General features: G+C 42.5%; 1 protein-coding gene across 1 annotated transcript in view; it reads left to right on the forward strand.

Moving 5' to 3' along the window:
* The window catches only part of LOC126458122 (leucine-rich repeat-containing G-protein coupled receptor 5-like), a 448,428-nt gene that overhangs the window by 380,553 nt on the left and 45,467 nt on the right, over positions 1-22,408 (forward strand). Inside the window, exon 3 of the mRNA XM_050094952.1 lies at positions 19,699-19,860. Coding sequence (XP_049950909.1) covers positions 19,699-19,860 — 162 coding nt within the window. The remainder of the gene's footprint in view (positions 1-19,698; positions 19,861-22,408) is intronic.

Raw genomic sequence — 22,408 nt, forward strand, 5'->3', positions numbered from 1 at the left:
GGAAAATGGGGTAAAACTTTGCACAGATGTGTTTGGCAGTATCTCTAGCCCTTTATTTGGCAAATGGTGAAAATAAAAAAATAAAAATTCAGTGCTTATATTTATTTATTATGCTTAAAGAAATACACTTCAGTCAGTTTTAGAAATTTTTGACAAAAATTATGAAAATTATGAAATGTTGCTTATAAGCAACATTGCCGGCAGTAGACCACATTTATATATATTATAGAAAAAAAGTGTTTGCCAATAACCTCAAGCAAAAGGTTTCCTGTACGTGGATAATTTAATTTATAAACACATTTATGCATTCCTGCTGTGTAATAGAACTGTCTCATTTTCCCATCTAGTTCTTCTTGCAGTGGAATTTTTGGAAACAGTTCCTCTTTGGAACGAAGCACAATACTAGATTGCATTTTGAACACATGACTGTAGAAAATCCAGTTGGGCAATAACGACGACCTTTGGGACCGTATACAGGCCAACGCTCCATATTATCAAATCGGACATCTTGTGTAACAGTCGAAGCTGTTGGGTTCATCCTCGTCTTTTGTGGTGGTGTTATGTCTATTGAGGGCCTTCCTACTTTCCTTTTCCCTGAAAACATCAAACCATTGGCAATATCTGCCCTGAATGACTTCAGTGAGGTATTCAGAGATTCGTTTCGAAATATTAGCCAGGCATTTACAACACTCAGATCTGGCATAAATCCAAACAATCTCATGTACCAACACCTAGTTTTCATTGGTACTCTGTAGAGCTCTATCAGCATACCAGCAAGATCAACTCCTCCCATATGCTTGTTGTACTGACGTACAATACTGGGACAGGGCACTTCAATTCTTCTTTTTTCATTGCTGTCCCATCATTTTACTGTTGAGAGTGATTGGACACCACAAATTGAGCTTGCAAGTGTCACGATTTTATTGTTTTGAATATCCGCCGTAAGCATATGTAATATACTAATGGCACATGTCCCAACTATGGGCAATGTTGCTCACAGGCAACATAAAAGTTTTGTACTATTTACGTAATTCAAAACAATATTATATGGAAATATTTCTGCTGTAAACTCACCTCTGGGTATTTCTTGAAGAAAATCTGCTAAGATTACTGCCAATTTATTGAAATACACTCTTTCAGAACCAAAATAAGACACCCCTGTTGCTCACATGAGGAGATCTCTGTAACACCACTGCACAAACTGCCATCTCGTGTGGAAAACCTTGAACTATTACAACAACTGTGTAAAGGACCGTTGCCTGGAGGCAACAATGCCAGTAAAAGGCACTGGGAAGTATTTGTTGTCCCATAAGGCCAACGTAAATTTGATGTTGCTTGAGAGCAACACTGCCAAATAAAGGGCTAGTATGCCCGTCGATCGTGTCGCGTCGCTCTTCCAGTTTTAAGTGAACAGTGAGCACGTAAAGATGCGTAGGATATAGCGTCTCCCGCCAAGTATGAGGGCCTGGTTAGAGATTTCGCATGTGTCATGCAGCCCACATAACACAACTGTCGAGCAATTCCTTCTTCGTGCCAATTCTCGGCCGCACACTGCAGGGGCAATCAAGACGCTCCTGCATCGTTTCCGATGAGAAGTGTTTTATCACCACAATACAGTTCGTAATTGGCTCCCCCTGAGTCTCATCTCTGCTAACAAGAACCGCTGGCTATGAAGATAAAATTTTTCCACAGACAACGAGCTGCAGACCAGTGCAGATAACTGGCCTAAAGCACAGGCGGCCGCTTTGTATGACGAGGATAATGGAAAGTTGACACAACACTACGACAAAACTCGAAGTTGGAGCTGCAACTATGTAGAGAAGTAGGTGGAAGGTGTGCCTAACTGTTGCAAATAAAACGTTTCTGGTTTTGACTGTGGTTTACACTTCGCGACCGATCGGAACTTACTTTCTGGACGGACCTCGTATTACCACCCTGAAAGGTGAAAGCATCGTTGGAATGTTGACTGCAGGGCTCGACAATAGGTTGGAGGAGGACGATCCCGATGACAAACAGCTCTGCAGCTGAATCGCGGAGAAAAACGCTAAGAGAACCGTACACATGACAATCGTTTGGGCTACATCTGGGTTAGACGGATGATTTTCGAGGAGTTGCTTTTTGAAAATTTTTCTGTGTCTCGTCTGTCCTGCCAGCGATATGACAGCGTGCGTTGTCGTACAATAACAAAGACCCTTTTCTCAGAAAAAAATGCTAGTTTTTTCTGTCTACTGCCATTACTAAAACATGGATATAATAACACTTTGCATTTGGAATCGACATTCACAGTTTGCTCTTCTGGAAGGAATATCTGCGTCTACATCTTTCGTTGTGTGGCCGAGAGCGCTTATCGAGCTCTATAACGCTGACCTATGTTTTGTGATAAGCGAATCTATCAAAGCCACAGATTAAAGTTATTTTTATACAAGACTGCACGTCCGTTGGGTTGGTTTTGGATTGTTTTGGGGAGGAGATCAGACAGCGAGATCATCAGACCCATCGGACTAGGGAAGGAGGGAAGGAAGTCGGTCGTGCCCTTTCAAAGGAACCACTCCGGCACTTGCTTCGAGCGAATAAGGGAAACCACGAAAACCTAAATCAGGATGGCCGGACGCGGGATTGGACCATCGTCCTCCAGAATGCAAGTCCAGTGTGCTAGCCACGGCGCCACCTCGCTCGGTTGCACGCACCTATTGTAAGCCATTACCAAAAAGAATCAGTATGCATGAATCTCCGTCACACCTACGTGGCAGGCATCCGTACCAGCTTGGCGGTGTCCTTGGTTGCCTATGCGTAAGGTGACATTTAACGCAGTCTTGTGTTACAGGCAGGACAACGAAACAGTGTGTGTCTGTCAAGGATATAGTAGACACGCACAATGCAGTTATGAAAAGAGAAAGAACTGCATTGCCAACAGTTGACTAAAATGTTCTTTTCATTCAGTTCACAATTTAAAAGACATCTTTTCGATTTATCCCGGGAACTTTCGCTTTTTTAAGTGTATCTAAAACTAGGACCCATAGCGGTAACATTTTCTGAAAAGACAGTTTCCGTTCACGTCCATTCAACAGAGTTCCGTTAGCTCAAAATTGCGATACGTATCCTATTGACACTCAGTACCAACTCTTTCACTTAAACATCACGTTGTAACATTTCTGGCTTACTTTAAGTTACCGTGGCGCTTATCACTCTAAATGACATTTACGTTTTTGATGGATTTTTCAGTTTCTATAGACAGATATGCTAAACCTGTGTTGCTGCACTACGAATCTGGAATCTCGATGTTGAGCGCCCATAAGCCCCCCCCCCCCCCCCCCCCAACGAATCTGGATGTAAGAAAATTGGGGTACAATATTAAATATTGTGATGAAATACTGTATCGAGTCTGAAGGATTGATTTAACTCGCCGTTTTATTTGCTTCTTCGTAATTATTTATTTCAATATTACACAAATTCTTAGAAAGGAGTCATCCTCATCCACTGTCGCTCAAACAGCGCCACAACCCACGGAGATTAGCAAGGCAAGGTCAAGGCGCGGAAACATCGCTCGATGTCATCCCAGAATTGCTCTATAGGATGGTTACAAGTTAACCTGGAAAAACTGCGCAAGCACATTAACGCCGATGAAGTTTTTCTCAAGCCATTGTGATGCTATTCGGGATCGGTGTGTGGCGCGTCGTCTTGCTGAAAGTATAGATCACTTCCGCAATGCTCAGGTGCGAATCGAGGCTTCTGTTCTAGGGTGGATTAGCGTCCCAGTTTGTTACGGTCTTTCTATCCCCCCCACCCCAAAACAAAAACTTGTCTCTTGTCTCCAGTCTCCTTTTGACGCGCGAGAGACTCCTAGAATTTTAATAGTTGTAACAATAAAATATGTACGAGGGCAGTTCAATAAGTAATGCAACACATTTTTTTTTCTGAAACAGGGGTTGTTTTATTCAGCATTGAAATACACCAGGTTATTCCCCAATCTTTTAGCTACACAACACTATTTTTCAACGTAATCTCCATTCAATGCTACGGCCTTACGCCACCTTGAAATGAGGGCCTGTATGCCTGCACGGTACCATTCCACTGGTCGATGTCGGAGCCAACGTCGTACTGCATCAATAACTTCTTCATCATCCGCGTAGTGCCTCCCACAGATTGCGTCCTTCATTGGGCCAAACATATGGAAATCCGACGGTGCGAGATCGGGGCTGTAGGGTGCATGAGGAAGAACAGTCCACTGAAGTTTTGTGAGCTCCTCTCGGGTGCGAAGACTTGTGTGAGGTCTTGCGTTGTCATGAAGAAGGAGAAGTTCGTGCAGATTTTTGTGCCTACAAACACGCTGAAGTCGTTTCTTCAATTTCTGAAGAGTAGCACAATACACGTCAGAGTTGATCGTTTGACCATGGGGAAGGACATCGAACAGAATAACCCCTTCAGCGTCCCAGAAGACTGTAACCATGACTTTACTGGCTGAGGATATGGCTTTAAACTTTTTCTTGGTAGGGGAGTGGGTGTGGCGCCACTCCATTGATTGCCGTTTTGTTTCAGGTTCGAAGTGATGAACCCATGTTTCATCGCCTGTAACAATCTTTGACAGGAAATTGTCACCCTCAGCCACATGACGAGCAAGCAATTCCGCACAGGTGGTTCTCCTTTGCTCTTTATGGTGTTCGGTTAGACAACGAGGGACCCAGCGGGAACAAACCTTTGAATATCCCAACTGGTGAACAATTGTGACAGCACTACCAACAGAGATGTCAAGTTGAGCACTGAGTTGTTTGATGGTGATCTGTCGATCATCTCGAACGAGTGTGTTCGCACGCTCCGCCATTGCAGGAGTCACAGCTGTGCACAGCCGGCCCGCACGCGGGAGATCAGACAGTCTTGCTTGACCTTGCGGCGATGATGACACACGCTTTGCCCAACGACTCACCGTGCTTTTGTCCACTGCCAGATCACCGTAGACATTCTGCAAGCGCCTATGAATATCTGAGATGCCCTGGTTTTCCGCCACAAGAAACTTGATCACTGCCCGTTGTTTGCAACGCACATCCGTTACAGACGCCATTTTAACAGCTCCGTACAGCGCTGCCACCTGTCGGAAGTCAATGAAACTATACGAGACGAAGCGGGAATGTTTGAAAATATTCCACAAGAAATTTCCGGTTTTTTCAACCAAAATTGGCCGAGAAAAAAAAGTGTTGCATTACTTATTGAACTGCCCTCGTAAAATGTTTTAATGCCCAGATCTACAGAGCTGAAAATAAACAGGCCTACTATTTTTATCCTGTTTATTTCTATATACAAACATGTACATTTAGTGGTTTCCATTGTAATTGCAACAAATTCCGAGGCCATATGACTGCATCTTCAGGAACATAATGTGGCAGTCGATATACAATACATGCGCAAGTACACGGTGTTTATAAATTAGTTATACAAAAGTAACATTTAATTGTGAAACAGGTGAATAACTAACAGAAATGTTTGATGCAGCATCGAATGCAGTATATCTTCAATTTTTATTTACAAATGTTAAATGTTGCTGCCTCTTCCAACACGAAAAATATCTCATCTGTAACCAGTTTCCTGCCAAGTACTGTGAAGTAAGTCTTCCAATGCATGGTGGCAACTGCTTGCGTTATCTGTTGTCTCAGCTCGTCGACGTTTCGTGGAAGCGGAGGAATAAACACTCTGTCTTTAATGTAACCTCACACGCAGAAGTCCATTGGGGTTAAATCAGGTGATCGTTGTGGTTAGGACATTGTTCCTCCACGTCTAATCCAACTCGACACATTCCTACGGAAATACGCGACAATTTCACGATAATAATGTGGTGGCGTCAACATGCTGTAAAATAAATTCTGTGCCCATATCCCGTTGCAGTTGAGGTATTTGATAATGTTCAAGGATGTCCAGGTACAATGTGCCAGTTACAATTGAGTCGGCAAAAATAGAGTGGACCGTAGATCTAATTACAGCCTAAAGCGCAAGAACATTTACATTAAGTGAATCCCATACACATTCGATTACATAACGTGGTTTCTGCTCATTCCATGTCCGAAAATTCTGCCGACTGACTGTATCGCAGGTATGGAAGGTGATTTGTCACTGAACACGATTTTATTACGAAAATCATCGTCAGTCTGTATTTTGTTTAAAATTACTATAAAAAACTCAGCTCGCTTTTCTTTGGCATTTTCTCTTGGAGCTCGCAACAGTTCCGTTTTGTAGGGTTTGAATGACAGGCGTTTCCGTAATACCTTCCACACTGTAACACTGGGCATATTCAATTCTAAACTGGCACGTCTTATTGATTTACTTGAACTACAAATGTAAGACTGCCGAACTTGTTCAACTGCTGCGTGAGAGACTGCTGGCCAACCCTTTCCTGGCGGCCTATGTGATATACAGCCAGTTTCGGTGAAACGATTGTGTACCATTCAATAATAGTTTTATCTTTGAGGTGGTGGCTTCCGATATTTAGATCTGCATTGTCTCTGGACTTTAATAGTGGAATTGGATTCATGAAACCTTTACCAACACTGCGCACACTATGCGCCGTTATACAACTCGATGATGTCTGTTGGAGTGATCCATTAGCGCGTGCCACCTAGTGTAAACGTCGGAGTGTTAGTCGGGAATAAAACTTGCAGCTATACTGCAGTCAGTGTTGTTTCAAACATTTCTGTAAGTTATTTACCCTTTTTACAATTAGATGTTACTTTTGTATAACTAATTTGTAAACATCATGTATAACACCTGAACGTGAGGAAAAACGCTTCCAACCGTCTGTAAGAACTAAAACACCTTAAGCTAATATGCACTGCAGTCCATTAACATTTCAGCGTCATAAAATATAGCAAATAACGAAAATTTCACTTATTAGTGCGTATATTTGTAGTTGATGTGGCAGTTTAGAGAGTGCAACAGTAGGCAGAACTGTACCTCTGTCAGCAACAACGGCTCTAACTCGGCTTGGTATCGAGTCGAACTGAGCTTGGATGGCGCATGTGGGCACGTCATTCGATGCTGCTTCAACTCTGTACCAAAGATCATCGATAATTGTGGCTGTTGAGAGATGGCGAGCCAGTACCTCGGCAACCAATGACAAGATGGTTTCAGTGGGTGTGAGATGTGGAGAACATACTGACCGGGGTAACATCTGAACACTCTTTGTATCGAGGTAGGTCAGGACAGCACGGGAAATACGCGGTCTTGTGTTACCTAGTCGAAACAAATCGTCACGGAGACCTCGAAAACTGGGCACACCCATCGGCCTTTACGCTAGAACCGCCAACGGACATTTTTACCCGATAGCAAAATTTTAACCCCTCTCTTTCATCTAATTATTTTAGGGTAGTCTAGATCATTATGAAATGAAAATCAAAGCTTTCAGTTCTGTAGTTTTCGAGAAAGAATAATAATTACCTAACACCGCCGACGTGACATTTTTGTACCTTTGAATAAACTAACAAGAAGGGGTCCCCAGCGGTGGAATCGACTTTTTGAAACCACATATATGGTGATGTAGATTAAGATAGGAGGTATCACACCTTGTAGCGATTCACCATGGTGAGCCCTCGTTTACGAGTAAGTTACGAAAAAATGTTTCGGAATTTTGCGTTATGGTGAATAACGTCAAAAAAGGCAGATTATGTAGTCCAGTTGCGTAGTGTTATGGATAGGATAATGGTTTCAAATGCAAGAGATTTTGGGTTCGAATTGCGTGAGATGCAGTAAATTTTATTTATTTTTAAATCTTTATCGAAATGACTTTGATCACTTTTTATTCAATTAACTGGTTTACGTGTAATTTTTATTTCTATTCCATCGTGACATTGTTTTAATCACTGTATAAACATTTTTCATTTGTTTCATTTTCTTTAAATCAATTTTTGTGAATATGAATTTAGTCATATTTAGCTGTTATTCGATTACTTGAAAATTCTTATCTATCAGTTAAAAAACGAAAGACTAAATAATCTATTTATACTGACTGTGCATTGGTGTGAAAAATGTATTTTTCGTTACCAGATGTGCAATTATTTGCATGGTAACCGTCACACAAACATTTAAAACATAACCTAAAAACCTATTGCACCATGGTCAAAATAACGCAGATGATGATTTAAATGAAAGAATGGTTTATAAGTATGAAGAAATTCAAACAATATGAGAAAGAGATATAACCAACGCAGTAATGTGGACGGAAAAATAAGGAGATAAAAGAAAAGAAATTAAATCAAAATTAATACACAAAATTAATTAAAAACATATGGACAGAAATTTCAAGTGGGAAAAGAATGACAGGAAGTAAAATGAGAGCTAATGAACAAGTTGATATTAATGTTAAAATGTTGTGACAAAGGAACGAAAATAAAAAATTACATTTAAATCAATTAATTGAATGAAAGTGATCATCAGCCATTTCGATAAAGATTTAAAAATAAAAAAATTACTTCTCCTATTGAAATCCGAATCCACTATCCCTACACGTGACGCTACTGCCTTATCCATTACACCACACAAACAGTGTATGTAACGCACCTTTTTAACGCTGAAAATTTTGAATTATTTTCGTCAGTTATTCGCAAATGGGAGCCCACCAGGGTGAATGACCGCAGTGTGTGACACCTAGGATCTTAACCTACATAACGGTATAGATGGTTTCAAAAAGTCGATCCACGCTGGAGACCTCCCTTGTGAGCGATGCTGATTACTACACATTGTTGGTAGCCTTTATTGTGTCTGCTGCTGCGATTCAGGTACGAAACTGTAAGTGTGGCATCTTTCACGCTCATGCACATGTCAAAAGGTGGCGTAATGCAGTATAAGGTGCTTTATCAGTAATTTGGCGATCGACGTAGAGGTAGAAGCAACTGACAGAACAAAGTGGGAAGTGCTTCCTGGAAACTGTGGTCAGCAAAGTGATCTTCAGGAGGATTATGGTCCATCTCCATACACGAAAAGGTGTGTTAACCAGTGACTTTTCTCGAGTGATTGGCGTTTGTTTATTGACAAACTTGTTCTCATACGCGTTCACAAATGTACTGAAACAGAGTCGAGTAGAGTGTTGTGAACCGAAGAATGGTCATTTCCGTTAGAAGAGCTTGATGCATTTATTGAGTCTGTATTGTCAGTCCAAAGGAATAGAAGTGGAGCTTTTTTGGTCACAGAAGTAGGGAATGCAATTTTACAAATCTGATGTACGTCATCGTTTCAAGGAAATAGAGGTTTCTTGGGTTTGATTTGAAGTCGACACGGTCGTAGTAACCAAAATGGACAATTTTGCTTTCATGACACATGTATGGTAGGCATTCGTAGCAAATTGTGAAAGCGTGTATATTCCTGGTCCATATATCTGTATCGATGATCAGTTGTTTGCATCCAAGTGTAGAAGATGATTCACTGAGTTCATGGCTGCAAAACTGACTAGTGTGCACAGAAACATTGGATGGCTGTCGATAAAGACTCCAAATATATGCTAAGGTTTTTACATGTCTTGGTAAAGACGAAATTCATCCTGGTTGTGAACGTCTTAGTGAATTTGTAGTGCAATACCTACGTAAAGGACGGAATGTTACTTGTGACGCTGTCTTCGCCTCACTTTCACTAGTATGAGAGATGAAAACGAAGCGAACAATGTTACTTGCTTAGAAGGGACGTGCTTTGAGTGCATGAAGAAAGCTCGCGAGACCCGCTACAAGACTAGTTTTCAAAACCGACGTTATGGTCCTCGCTATGTATTAGGGAAAGCGAGGAAAAATACTTGTCAGTTTCTTGCATTAATAGTTACGAATTAGAACTGGAACGAAGTCAAATCCTGACACACTGACGTTTCACAATGACACTAAGTGCGGTGCAGATGTTGACCAGATGGCATGTAAATACTCAGTGAAAGCTGGTGGAAGAATCTGACCTGTTCGTACTTTTAATAATATAGAATTGTATAGAAACCAGAGACAGGTTTGTAGCTATTCACATTGAGTCATTAGACGTACGTGGATACCGCAATCAGTGCCAGATACCCAGATCTTGTAAAGGGGAAAAAATCATATAAATGTTCATCGTGCGACAAACCAGCTTGCAAGATCTGAGTTGTTAGAGATTCCTATGTGCGTGCATATTTCAACAGTCTACGGACAACGATTACGTGTAGGCATATAAAAGTAACGTATTTACTTACACATACTGTAATGTTCACCTTCAGATAATATGTATCAAAGTGTAAACCTACGTTAGAATATTGTAACATAGCGACGGCACATTTTGTGTTCTTGCTTGCTGATCGAAAAGTCATTTTTTACCGAAAACTTTTTGAGTGGACTGTATTTCTACAACAACACAAGATTTCTTCATAATTTCACGAATAATTTTCAAGTATTTTCATATTTGCCTGAAAATAGGCAAGAATTAAGGAAATATTCAATTTTTACTTCGTTATTTGAAGATATTTTAAAATAAATTGTAAGTATTTAGCATGACCTTAATTAATGTTTAGAATGAAAACGAAACAACACATCATTAGACTAGCTATTTGTTACAGAAAGACTCATCCCCGCCAAAAGGGGTCTAAGAACAAGCTGTAGATGCAAGAACTACATATGGGACATTTTTGTCCCGACGGGGGTTTTATGCGATTCGAAAAATTCGGCGTTTCTAGTGTTAACACGTCAGAAACGAATAGAGAAGTGAAAGTGAAGTGGAGGTGATACGATGGTTTATATTAGAAAAGAAAGGAAAAGCTACCAATACAAAAGTTACCACTGTGTGCACACTACTGACCTTATTTTTAATGAGACTGCAGTCAGTGTGGGGGTCGCAATTGGATGTTAACGCTGTTCTGAAAGTTGCACTAACATGGCGTCTTCACTGCAAGTAATTTGGCCCAGCGCATTATTGTCGTTGCATCGATTCTGGATCAGGTCCTGCTGTCTGAAATGGCTTGCTACCATACGTGACTTGGATATTCAGGCTAAGGCAGACTATTAAGTGAGGTAGTCGAAGTTTTGTAAGGATGCCAGTGTTTCTTTTCTTTTTTCTTTTTTTTTTTGTCAGGACACTGGTGTTGATGAAAATAACAAAACCTGGATTACAAAGTTATATGCTCACAACGATCAAGGATCTGTGAATCACATCCAAGATAATCTAAATATGATATAAGAGTACTTTTCATACGTAGTGATCAGTAAGACACTAACTAATAAACAAAAACTCTGCACCATTGCAGACTCGCGTCAAAACGCAACCACGCATGCTGACTGTAAGACGACCAGACTCTGTCTCAGCCACTGTCAGTGCGGATCAGTTTTTGGGGTATTGTTAATGACAACACGACAATGAACGAAGCAATTCTGCTGTTGATATGTTTTCTTTTCCTACAAAAGTTATTCTTACATTATTTTAATAAGTACATGCTAATAAGTTGATTGAAGAGACATTTCAGCGTTTTTCTATTTCTTATTTAATATATTATTTAATTAGTAAATAATGTTGACGTTATATGTTTTGGAAAACTAGCCATATCCCGTAGCCAATCGAGGTAAAGCACGCTCTGTTGATTCGATGTCAGCTAAAAGGAGGAGGTCACCAACATGTAGTAACATGTGCAAGCATTCGCGTAGCAGTCGTCCTTGATCGCAAATACCAAAAATTTATTTTGCCTGACGTCTATTGGCTTTTATAAAGCGTAAGACACTTTGGATGACAAGAGCCAGAAGCGTTACAGTGATTGCGCTGCGTAGTCCAAGACTCGTCATACCATCACATCGAGTACTGGGCTTGTACGACGGTGATGAATGCAATCTGGGAACATTCGGTCTCCTCGTAGCCTCCGCAGTCAAATACATCTACGGTTCTGCAATATGCAGAACTGGAAGTCATCAGAAAAGATGACGTGGTGCCAACCCTGTTTCTTTGACAAGTTCGGCGCTATACAATCACTGCACCACTCTCTGGCACCAGATCCAAGGAAGTCGCAACAATGCTAGCCGTGCTACCACTCCGTGGTGCTCCAGATGTTGTTACACTGTTCCTGTGTCTTTCTGTAAACATACAAATTTTCTGAATGAAAATTTGTACTGAGGCCAGGATTTGAACCCAGGTCTTCTACTCATTAGGCAGATGCGCAAACCACTAAGCAACCCTGGCACGCTTTACACAACTGCATGGACTACTCTAACATGCTTCGCTCCTCAATTCTAATTCTCATTCACACCTCAGCCCACTTGGTATTCCCCCTAAACCCGAAGAGCTTCGCTGAGGCTCTGCAACTCCTGAATCAAGGTACATGATGTGGTTGTACAGCCCAGCACAGCCAAGATAACCATACATTTATCCTCTCGGGCGCTAACAGCGTGGGGCCGTTTGGATCCTGCGCTGAGTTGAGTATGGTCGTCCTGAACCCATCAATTCCATGTTTGCGTGACAATCGTGGGATCTCAATCAGTGCAAACAGCAACATCGCGGAACGATAAGCCACAACCTCGACTGGCCACGATCGGAAAGGCATAAACTGTATTTGCAGTTGCTAATATCAACAAGCATCAGCTGTATAATGGGATGACGACAATCAAAATTTGTGTCGTACCTTTACCCAAACCCCGATTACTCGCTGTAGGTGATCAGTCGCCATAACCGCTTTGGACTCACGGCCAGCCACAGACTGCCGTATATCGTCGTTACTTCGTCACAAGCTGTACTTGCACATACATGTAGTTCACGTACAGCAGAGAAAATTTTAATTGAAAATCGCTGTCTGGTTGTTGTTGTTGTTGTGGTCTTCAGTCCTGAGACTGGTTTGATGCAGCTCTCCATGCTACTCTATCCTGTGCAAGCTTTTTCATCTCCCAGTACCTACTGCAACCTACATCCTTCTGAATCTGCTTAGTGTATTCATCTCTTGGTCTCCCTCTACGATTTTTACCCTCCACGCTGCCCTCCAATACTAAATTGGTGATCCCTTGATGCCTCAGAACATGTCCTACCAACCGATCCCTTCTACTGGTCAAGTTGTGCCACAAACTTCTCTTCTCCCCAATCCTATTCAATACTTCCCCATTCGTTACGTGATCTACCCATCTAATCTTCAGCATTCTTCTGTAGCACCACATTTCGAAAGCTTCTATTCTCTTCTTGTCCACACTATTTATCGTCCATGTCTCACTTCCATACATGGCTACACTCCATACGAATACTTTCAGAAATGACTTCCTGACACTTAAATCAATACTGGATGTTAACAAATTTCTCTTCTTCAGAAACGCTTTTCCTTGCCATTGCCAGCCTACATTTTATATCCTCTCTACTTCGACCATCATCAGTTATTTTGCTCCCCAAATAGCAAAACTCCTTTACTACTTTAAGTGTCTCATTTCCTAATCTAATACCCTCAACATCACCCGACTTAATTCGACTACATTCCATTATCTTCGTTTTGCTTTTGTTGATGTTCATCTTATATCCTCCCTTCAAGACACCATCCATTCCGTTCAACTGCTCTTCCAAGTCCTTTGCTGTCTCTGACAGAATTACAATGTCATCGGCGAACCTCAAAGTTTTTATTTCTTCTCCATGGACCTTAATACCTACTCCGAATTTTTCTTTTGTTTCCTTTACTGCTTGCTCAATATACAGATTGAACAACATCGGGGAGAGGCTACAACCCTGTCTTACTCCCTTCCCAACCACTGCTTCCCTTTCATGTCCCTCGACTCTTATAACTGCCATCTGGTTTCTGTACAAATTGTAAATAGTCTTTCGCTCCCTGTATTTTACCCCTGCCACCTTTAGAATTTGAAAGAGAGTATTCCAGTCAACATTGTCAAAAGCTTTCTCTAAGTCTACAAATGCTAGAAACGTAGGTTTGCCTTTCCTTAATCTTTCTTCTAAGATAAGTCGTAAGGTCAGTATTGCCTCACGTGTTCCAGTGTTTCTACGGAATCCAAACTGATCTTCCCCGAGGTTGGCTTCTACTAGTTTTTCCATTCGTCTGTAAAGAATTCGTGTTAGTATTTTGCAGCTGTGACTTATTAAGCTGATAGTTCGGTAATTTTCACATCTGTCAACACCTGCTTTCTTTGGGATTGGAATTATTATATTCTTCTTGAAGTCTGAGGGTATTTCGCCTGTTTCATACATCTTGCTCACCAGATGGTAGAGTTTTGTCAGGACTGGCTCTCCCACGGCCGTCAGTAGTTCCAATGGAATATTGTCTACCCCGGGGGCCTTGTTTCGACTCAGGTCTTTCAGTGCTCTGTCAAACTCTTCATGCAGTATCATATCTCCCATTTCATCTTCATCTACATCCTCTTCCATTTCCATAATATTGTCCTCAAGTACATCGCCCTTGTATAGACCCTCTATATACTCCTTCCACCTTTCTGCTTTCCCTTCTTTGCTTAGAACTGGGTTTCCATCTGAGCTCTTGATATTCATACAAGTCGTTCTCTTATCTCCAAAGGACTCTTTAATTTTCCTGTAGGCGGTATCTATCTTACCCCTAGTGAGACAGGCCTCTACATCCTTACATTTGTCCTCTAGCCATCCCTGCTTAGCCATTTTGCACTTCCTGTCGATCTCATTTTTGAGACGTTTGTATTCCTTTTTGCCTGTTTCACTTACTGCATTTTTATATTTTCTCCTTTCATCAATTAAATTCAATATTTCTTCTGTTACCCAAGGATTTCTACTAGCCCTCGTCTTTTTACCTACTTGATCCTCTGCTGCCTTCACTACTTCGTCCCTCAAAGCTACCCATTCTTCTTCTACTGTATTTATTTCCCCCATTCCTGTCAATTGCTCCCTTATGCTCTCCCTGAATCTCTGTACAACCTCTGGTTCTTTTAGTTTATCCAGGTCCCATCTCCTTAAATTCCCACCTTTTTGCAGTTTCTTCAGTTTTAATCTACAGGTCATAACCAATAGATTGTGGTCAGAGTCCACATCTGCCCCTGGAAATGTCTTACAATTTAAAACCTGGTTCCTAAATCTCTGTCTTACCATTATATAATCTATCTGATACCTTTTAGTATCTCCAGGGTTCTTCCATGTATACAACCTTCTTTCATGATTCTTAAACCAAGTGTTAGTTATGATTATGTTGTGCTCTGTGCAAAATTCGACCAGGCGGCTTCCTCTTTCATTTCTGTCCCCCAGTCCATATTCACCTACTATGTTTCCTTCTCTCCCTTTTCCTACACTCGAATTCCAGTCACCCATGACTATTAAATTTTCGTCTCCCTTCACAATCTGAATAATTTCTTTTATTTCATCATACATTTCTTCAATTTCTTCGTCATCTGCAGAGCTAGTTGGCATATAAACTTGTACTACTGTAGTAGGCGTGGGCTTCGTATCTATCTTGGCCACAATAATGCGTTCACTATGCTGTTTGTAGTAGCTTACCCGCATTCCTATTTTCCTATTCATTATTAAACCTACTCCTGCATTACCCCTATTTGATTTTGTGTTTATAACCCTGTAGTCACCTGACCAGAAGTCTTGTTCCTCCTGCCACCGAACTTCACTAATTCCCACTATATCTAACTTCAACCTATCCATTTCCCTTTTTAAATTTTCTAACCTACCTGCCCGATTAAGGGATCTGACATTCCACGCTCCGATCCGTAGAACGCCAGTTTTCTTTCTCCTGATAACGACATCCTCTTGAGTAGTCCCCGCCCGGAGATCCGAATGGGGGACTATTTTACCTCCGGAATATTTTACCCAAGAGGACGCCATCATCATGTAGTCATACAGTAAAGCTGCATGCCCTCGGGAAAAATTACGGCTGTAGTTTCCCCTTGCTTTCAGCCGTTCGCAGTACCAGCACAGCAAGGCCGTTTTGGTTATTGTTACAAGGCCAGATCAGTCAATCATCCAGACTGTTGCCCTTGCAACTACTGAAAAGGCTGCTGCCCCTCTTCAGGAACCACACGTTTGTCTGGCCTCTCAACAGATACCCCTCCGTTGTGGTTGCACCTACGGTACGGCTATCTGTATCGCTGAGGCACGCAAGCCTCCCCACCAACGGCAAGGTCCATGGTTCATGTCTGGTATCGGTGGATAAATACGATATTGCTGTGCCTGTTTTCTTAAGAGTAACAATTCAATGATCCTACGGACATGCATGCAGTAGTCGGCTGTAGTCGCCGCAGTGCATCTTTCTTCTTAACGACACTGGCACTGCAATATCGAAAATTGGAAAGAAGTAAATAAAGCTATTTAGTACACAAATAAAAAGTGAATTAATAGTATTTAAAACCTTAGTAGCTGGCGTCCCTCGCTCCTTCCACTACTATAAAAACTACAAGAAGATAAATATTTAGATTTTGTGTGGTTTCCCAGAATCACTTTGCGCAATTAAAGGGATTGTTTCTTTGAGTAGTACATGTTAGAGTCCGCAGCTCGTGGTCGTGCGGTAGAGTTCTCGCTTCCCACGCCCGGGTTCCCGGGTTTGATTCCCGGCGGGGTCAGGGATTTTCTCTGCCTCGTGATGACTGGGTGTTGTGTGATGTCCTTAGGTTAGTTAGGTTTAAGTAGTTCTAAGTTCTAGGTGACTGATGACCGTAGATTTTAAGTCTCATAAATGTTAGATTTCATTCCCTCATCTTCCTCCAATCTGTGGTTCTCGAACGGACTTTAAACCATATCATCCTTTGCCCCTTCCTCCAACTCTGCAACGTCCTGCCCCTACGGTGTGGAATCAATTACAGGACGTATTGATACTCTTGGTCGAGTAAGAGGACGCCCCATAGGATGTCACTTTCTCACCCTCTCACTTCTGGCTTTTCAGTCCAAAAACTGCTCTCGCAAGGCTTTCTTCCTGTGTGTTTGCTAGGCTTCAAACTTATCATAGACATCCGAATTATCCTTGTCTCTATACCCTCCCGCCCACTCTCTCTTCCTTTCTCTCTCTCTCTCTCTCTCTCTCTCTCTCTCTCTCTTTCTCTCTCTCTAAATCTGCATACGGATATCTCCCCAAAGAGTGGTCAGGAGCATTTTCTCTGGTGTTTTTGCAACGTGTAGTTGGAATGAGCTCAAATAAATACTGCTCATCATGTCTTTTATGCGACGCCCGGCGTCAATGGAAAGCGTCGGTTTATTCCCATTACAAACAAAATGATTTTTAAATCCGAATTTTACGTGCCCATTCGACAGAACGCTATCAGAGTAGGCTAGTCCGATGTTGGTTTTACCGATGTATGTTAACAGGGCCGGTAAAATACGAAGAATAAGCAGTACTCCAGTAGCAACACCACTGCCCTGGCCCGCGCTGACTGCCACCGCCATGCAGGAGCCTGCTGTTCAGTCACTGATTAGTCGTCGTGTTTTACTGTTCCTGTTAATGTACACTCATGCTCATAAATTAAGGATAATTGCAGAATGTGGCGCCACCCAACGTGGAACACAAAACTGGCGCTAATAACATAGGCACATAGGGAACACACACGACACAGATCTGCAAGTCCTACGGTATTGGTGATAAGTTTAGAAAAACGTTCCGAAACACATGTGCTACAAAACGCCACTGTTTCTTGGGCATGTACCCCAACAGCAATATGGGACATGATCACCATGCACACGTACACAGGCCGCACAACGGGTTGGCATACTCTGGATCAGGTGGTCGAGCAGCTGCTGGGGTATAGCCTCCCGTTCTTGCGCCAGTGCTTGTCGGAGCTCCTGAAGTGTCGTAGGGGTTCGAGACGTGCAGCGATACGTCGACCGAAAGCATCCCAGACGTGCTCGATGGTGTTTAGGTCTGGAGAACAGGCAGCCCACTCCATTCGCCTGATATCTTCTGTTTCAAGGTACTCCTCCACGATGGCAGCTCGGTGGGGCCGTGTGTTATCATCCATCAGAAGGAAGGTGGGACCCACTGCACCCCTGAAAAGGCGGACATACTGGTGCAAAATGACGTCCCGGTACACCTGACCTGTTACAGTTCCTCTGTCAAAGACATGCAGGGGTGTACGTGCACCAATCATAATACCACCGCACACCATCAAACCACGAACTCCATACTGGTCCCTTTCAAGGACATTAAAGGGTTGGTATCTGGTTCCTGGTTCACGCCAGATGAAAACCCGGAGAGAATCACTGTTCCGATTATACTTGGACTCGTCCGTGAACATAACCTGGGACCACTGTTCCAATGACCATGTACTGTGTTCTTGACACCAGGCTTTACGGGTTCTCCTGTGACCAGAGGTCAGTGGGATGCACCTTGCAGGTCTTCGGGCGAATAAACCATGTCTGTTCAGTCGTCTGTGGACTGTGTGTCTGGAGACAACTGTTCCGGTGGCTGCGGTAAGGTCCCGAGCAAGGCTACCTGCAGAACTCCGTGGCCGTCTGCGGGCACTTATGGTGAGATATCGGTCTTGTTGTGGTGTTGTGCACTGTGGACGTCTCGTACTGTAGAGCCTGGACAGGTTTCCTGTCTGCTGGAATCGTTGTCTTAATCTTGTGATCACACTTTGTGGCACACAGAGGGCCCGTGCTACGACCTGCTGTGTTCGACCAGCCTCCACTCTCCCTAATATTCTACCCCTCATAACGTCATCAATATGTGTTCTTTGAGCCATTTTCAACACACAGTCACCATTAGCACGTCTGAAAACGTCTGCACACTTACTCGCTGCACCTTACTCTGACATGCACCAACACACCTCTGCATATGTGGACTGCTGCCAGCGCCACCGTGCGACGACCGCAGGTCAAACGCACCGCATGGTCATACCCCGAGGTGATTTAAGCCCGCAAACCGCCCACCAGGGCGTTGTTTCACCATGTATCAGCATTACCCTTAATTTATGAGCATGAGTGTATATCGGTAAAACGAATATCGCACTAGCCTACTCTGGGAGCGCTTCGTCGAATGGGCACATAAAATTCCGATTTAAAGATCATTTTGTTTGAAACGAGGAACAGACTGTACCATCCGGTTGACACTGGGCGTCATATGAAAGACATGATGAGCAGAATTTGTTTGGGCCGACATCTTCAATTAGTTGCGACAACGAAATTGAAAGTATGTGCCAAAACACCAGTAAAAAAAAAGCCAGACGACCCATAGGAGAGACACACGGTATATTCTCTACAAACCACTGTGAAGTGTATGGCACTTAGTACTTCCCACCGTACCATTTATTAGGGCTTCTTGACTTTTCATTCGCGTAGGGAGCGCGGGAAAAAACACTGCTTCAGTGACTCTGTGCACGCTGTAATCAGTCTAATATTGCCTCCGCGGTCCCTACGGTAGCGATGCATGAGGGACTGTAGTGCGTTCCCAGATTCCTCAGTTAATATTGTTTCTCAGAACTTTTGAAGTAGGCTTTCACAGAATAGTGTCTGCCAGTTGAGGTTTTTCAGCGGCTTGGTGTCACTTTCTCGAGGGTCAAACAAATCTGTGACCATACATATCCCCTTCTTTGTGTACCTTCAATATCCAATAATAGGATGGATCCTACACGCTGGAGCGGTGTTCTAGGATGGGTTTTACGGTAGTTCTCTAAGCAATCTACGTTTGTAGACTGACTGCATTTTCCCATAATCCGATCAATGAACCGAGCCTGCCACCTGTTTTACTTACGACCAGGCCTATGTGATCATCCCATTTCATACAACCACAAATTGTTTCATCCAAGTGTTTGCATGAGTTGACTGACTGTAACCCGCCTGACAGCTGGACCTCCTGTGCCGCAGGTGTCGGATTTGCGGGAGCTGGACCTGCGAGACAACGCCATCCACACCATAGACGAGGACGCCTTGAAGGGCCTGCACAGCCTGACCAGCATCGCATTGGACCGCAATAAGATCCAGACGGTGCCACCACAGCTCTTCGACGACTGTCCGGAGATAGAATACGTGAGTACTTATCTCTCATAGTTCCTTCCATAGCCGTGACGGACGTCTTGTGTTTTTTTTTTCTTTATTGTGATTTCATTCCCCTGCCCCATATGGGGAGGGGAGGGCTGGCAGCGGCACAGTCCGCTGCTCTTCAGCTGAGTGAAACAGCTAATACAAGAAGAAAACGTTACATACAAAGGCGATAAGTAAGGGGGACATAGAGTAAGGGGAGATAATGGAGGTAAAAATAAACTGACCTGGAAACGTTCATGGGGGTCAATTAAAAAAGTCGACATAAAGGTAAAGAACACAGCTGCGATTTGTAGAGCATAAAAAAGACACTGAAGTCACACGCACAGGTTAAAAGTTGGCCACAGTATTAAAAACACTCCAGAACAACACACTTTAAGCCCACTTGGAGCACACACAATGAAGAATAAAACTGCCAGGTGGGACCTGCTAAGGGAGAGTCGTCTTGTGTAAGTGAGGTGCAAATAAATTTAAACCTCTTGCAATTGTTCCCTGAGCACGTGTGAGGAAAAGAGAATTATATTCGCGCTTGTGGCAGTGTTCACATTTGTTTTATGTTCGTTTGTGTCTTTTTGATATTCTACCAACACTCTGTGCACAAAAAATAATAAGTGTTTTGTAAATTACGTAAAAAATTGAAAACGAACATATTTCTTACGGTGCATTTAACGTTAAGAGGCGGCCGGCTTTTTCACCGCTTGGGGCGCTACTGTCGCTCCAACAGTAAGATGGTAATAATTGTCCCAGCACTAACTTGTCACGACTGTATCTATAATGTCCCCGTACATGATCAAACGAGTTGTCCAACTTTACTAGGCTTGTCAAATATTTCACTGTGTATGGCGCTTTTCGACGTGTTTGTCAAACATAGACCAAGATGGCGGACGATGTTTGTGTTAATGTTTCGCCACATACATTTAGTGAAAAAGACTTTTATTGCAACTTAGCTCAGTGTATCGTAAATTTCCTCGACTGTGGAAACTATGGTAAAGGATATAAACAAAATGTGACTGGCTATTACAAAAATGGTATATGTGTCACCTCTTTCGCAAGGTAAATTGCACAGGAAGAAGTTAAGAAGAAAACCAGTATTCTATGCCCAACATACAAACGGGAGAGGACGATGCAGGCTGTATGATATTTTTCTCATATTTTTGGGTCACGGTCATGTAATAAAGTTTAAATGATCTTTCCGCCACTCGACCGTGCAAACTTCTTTATTTTATATTTATATGATGATTTCGGCCTTAGGCCATTATCAAATACAGCAGTGTTGGGCATAGTCAGACCTTATCAAGTGAAGTGATCATCAAGATCTATTGAACTGGGTGTCCCAGCGTGAAGATAAGTACAAAATCAGAAAAAATTATGGCAGACAGTTAGTAAACATGTTTTCCAACTGGATGAAAACAAGTAACCCCCATAACATCTTTTCAGACAATTGTCAGTGCACATGTAACGACTGTATTGATATTCATTCTGTGGCTCAGTTGTTCCGTGGTTGTCAACCAGTGAGTCCCATAGCAGAGGATTAATGCATGGTGCGACAGCTGGCAGCTTTCCCTAAACGTAGATAAATGTAATATAATGCGCATACATAGGGGCAGAAATCCATTCCAGTACGATTATGCCATAGGTGGTAAATCATTGGAAGCGGTAACGACCGTAAAATACTTAGGAGTTACTATCGGGAGCGATCTGAAGTGGAATGATCACATAAAACAAATAGTGGGAAAAGCAGGCGCCAGGTTGAGATTCATAGGAAGAATTCTAAGAAAATGTGACTCATCGACGAAAGAAGTAGCCTACAAAACGCTTGTTCGTCCGATTCTTGAGTATTGCTCATCAGTATGGGACCCTTACCAGGTTGGATTAATAGAAGAGATAGACATGATCCAGCGAAAAGCAGCGCGATTCGTCATGGGGACATTTAGTCAGCGCGAAAGAGTTACGGAGATGCTGAACAAGCTCCAGTGGCGGACACTTCAAGAAAGGCGTTACGCAATACGGAGAGGTTTATTATCGAAATTACGAGAGAGCACATTCCGGGAAGAGATGGGCAACATATTACTACCGCCCACATATATCTCGCGTAATGATCACAACGAAAAGATCCGAGAAATTAGAGCAAATACGGAGACTTACAAGCAGTCGTTCTTCCCACGCACAATTCGTGAATGGAACAGGGAAGGGGGGATCAGATAGTGGTACAATAAGTACCCTCCGCCACACACCGTAAGGTGGCTCGCGGAGTATAGATGTAGATGTAGATGTAGATATTTTGAGACCTTGTTCACTGCGCATTTAACGATTTTATTTATGTTTATTATGTGTTTCAGTTGTTCTATGGCTGGAAACATGTTTGCTACCTGTCTACTATACATTTTTGTGATTTTGTACGTAGATAGTGCCGGAACACTAAGTTCAGTAGATGTTGACTATGACTTCACTTAAAAATGTCTGGTCGTATCCAACATTGTTGTACTTGATAATGAATTAAGGCCGAAATGACGACAGTAATATAAAATAAAGAAGT

The sequence above is a fragment of the Schistocerca serialis genome, chromosome 2 (assembly GCF_023864345.2).
Source record: "Schistocerca serialis cubense isolate TAMUIC-IGC-003099 chromosome 2, iqSchSeri2.2, whole genome shotgun sequence".
In the NCBI taxonomy this organism is placed as follows: domain Eukaryota; kingdom Metazoa; phylum Arthropoda; class Insecta; order Orthoptera; family Acrididae; genus Schistocerca; species Schistocerca serialis.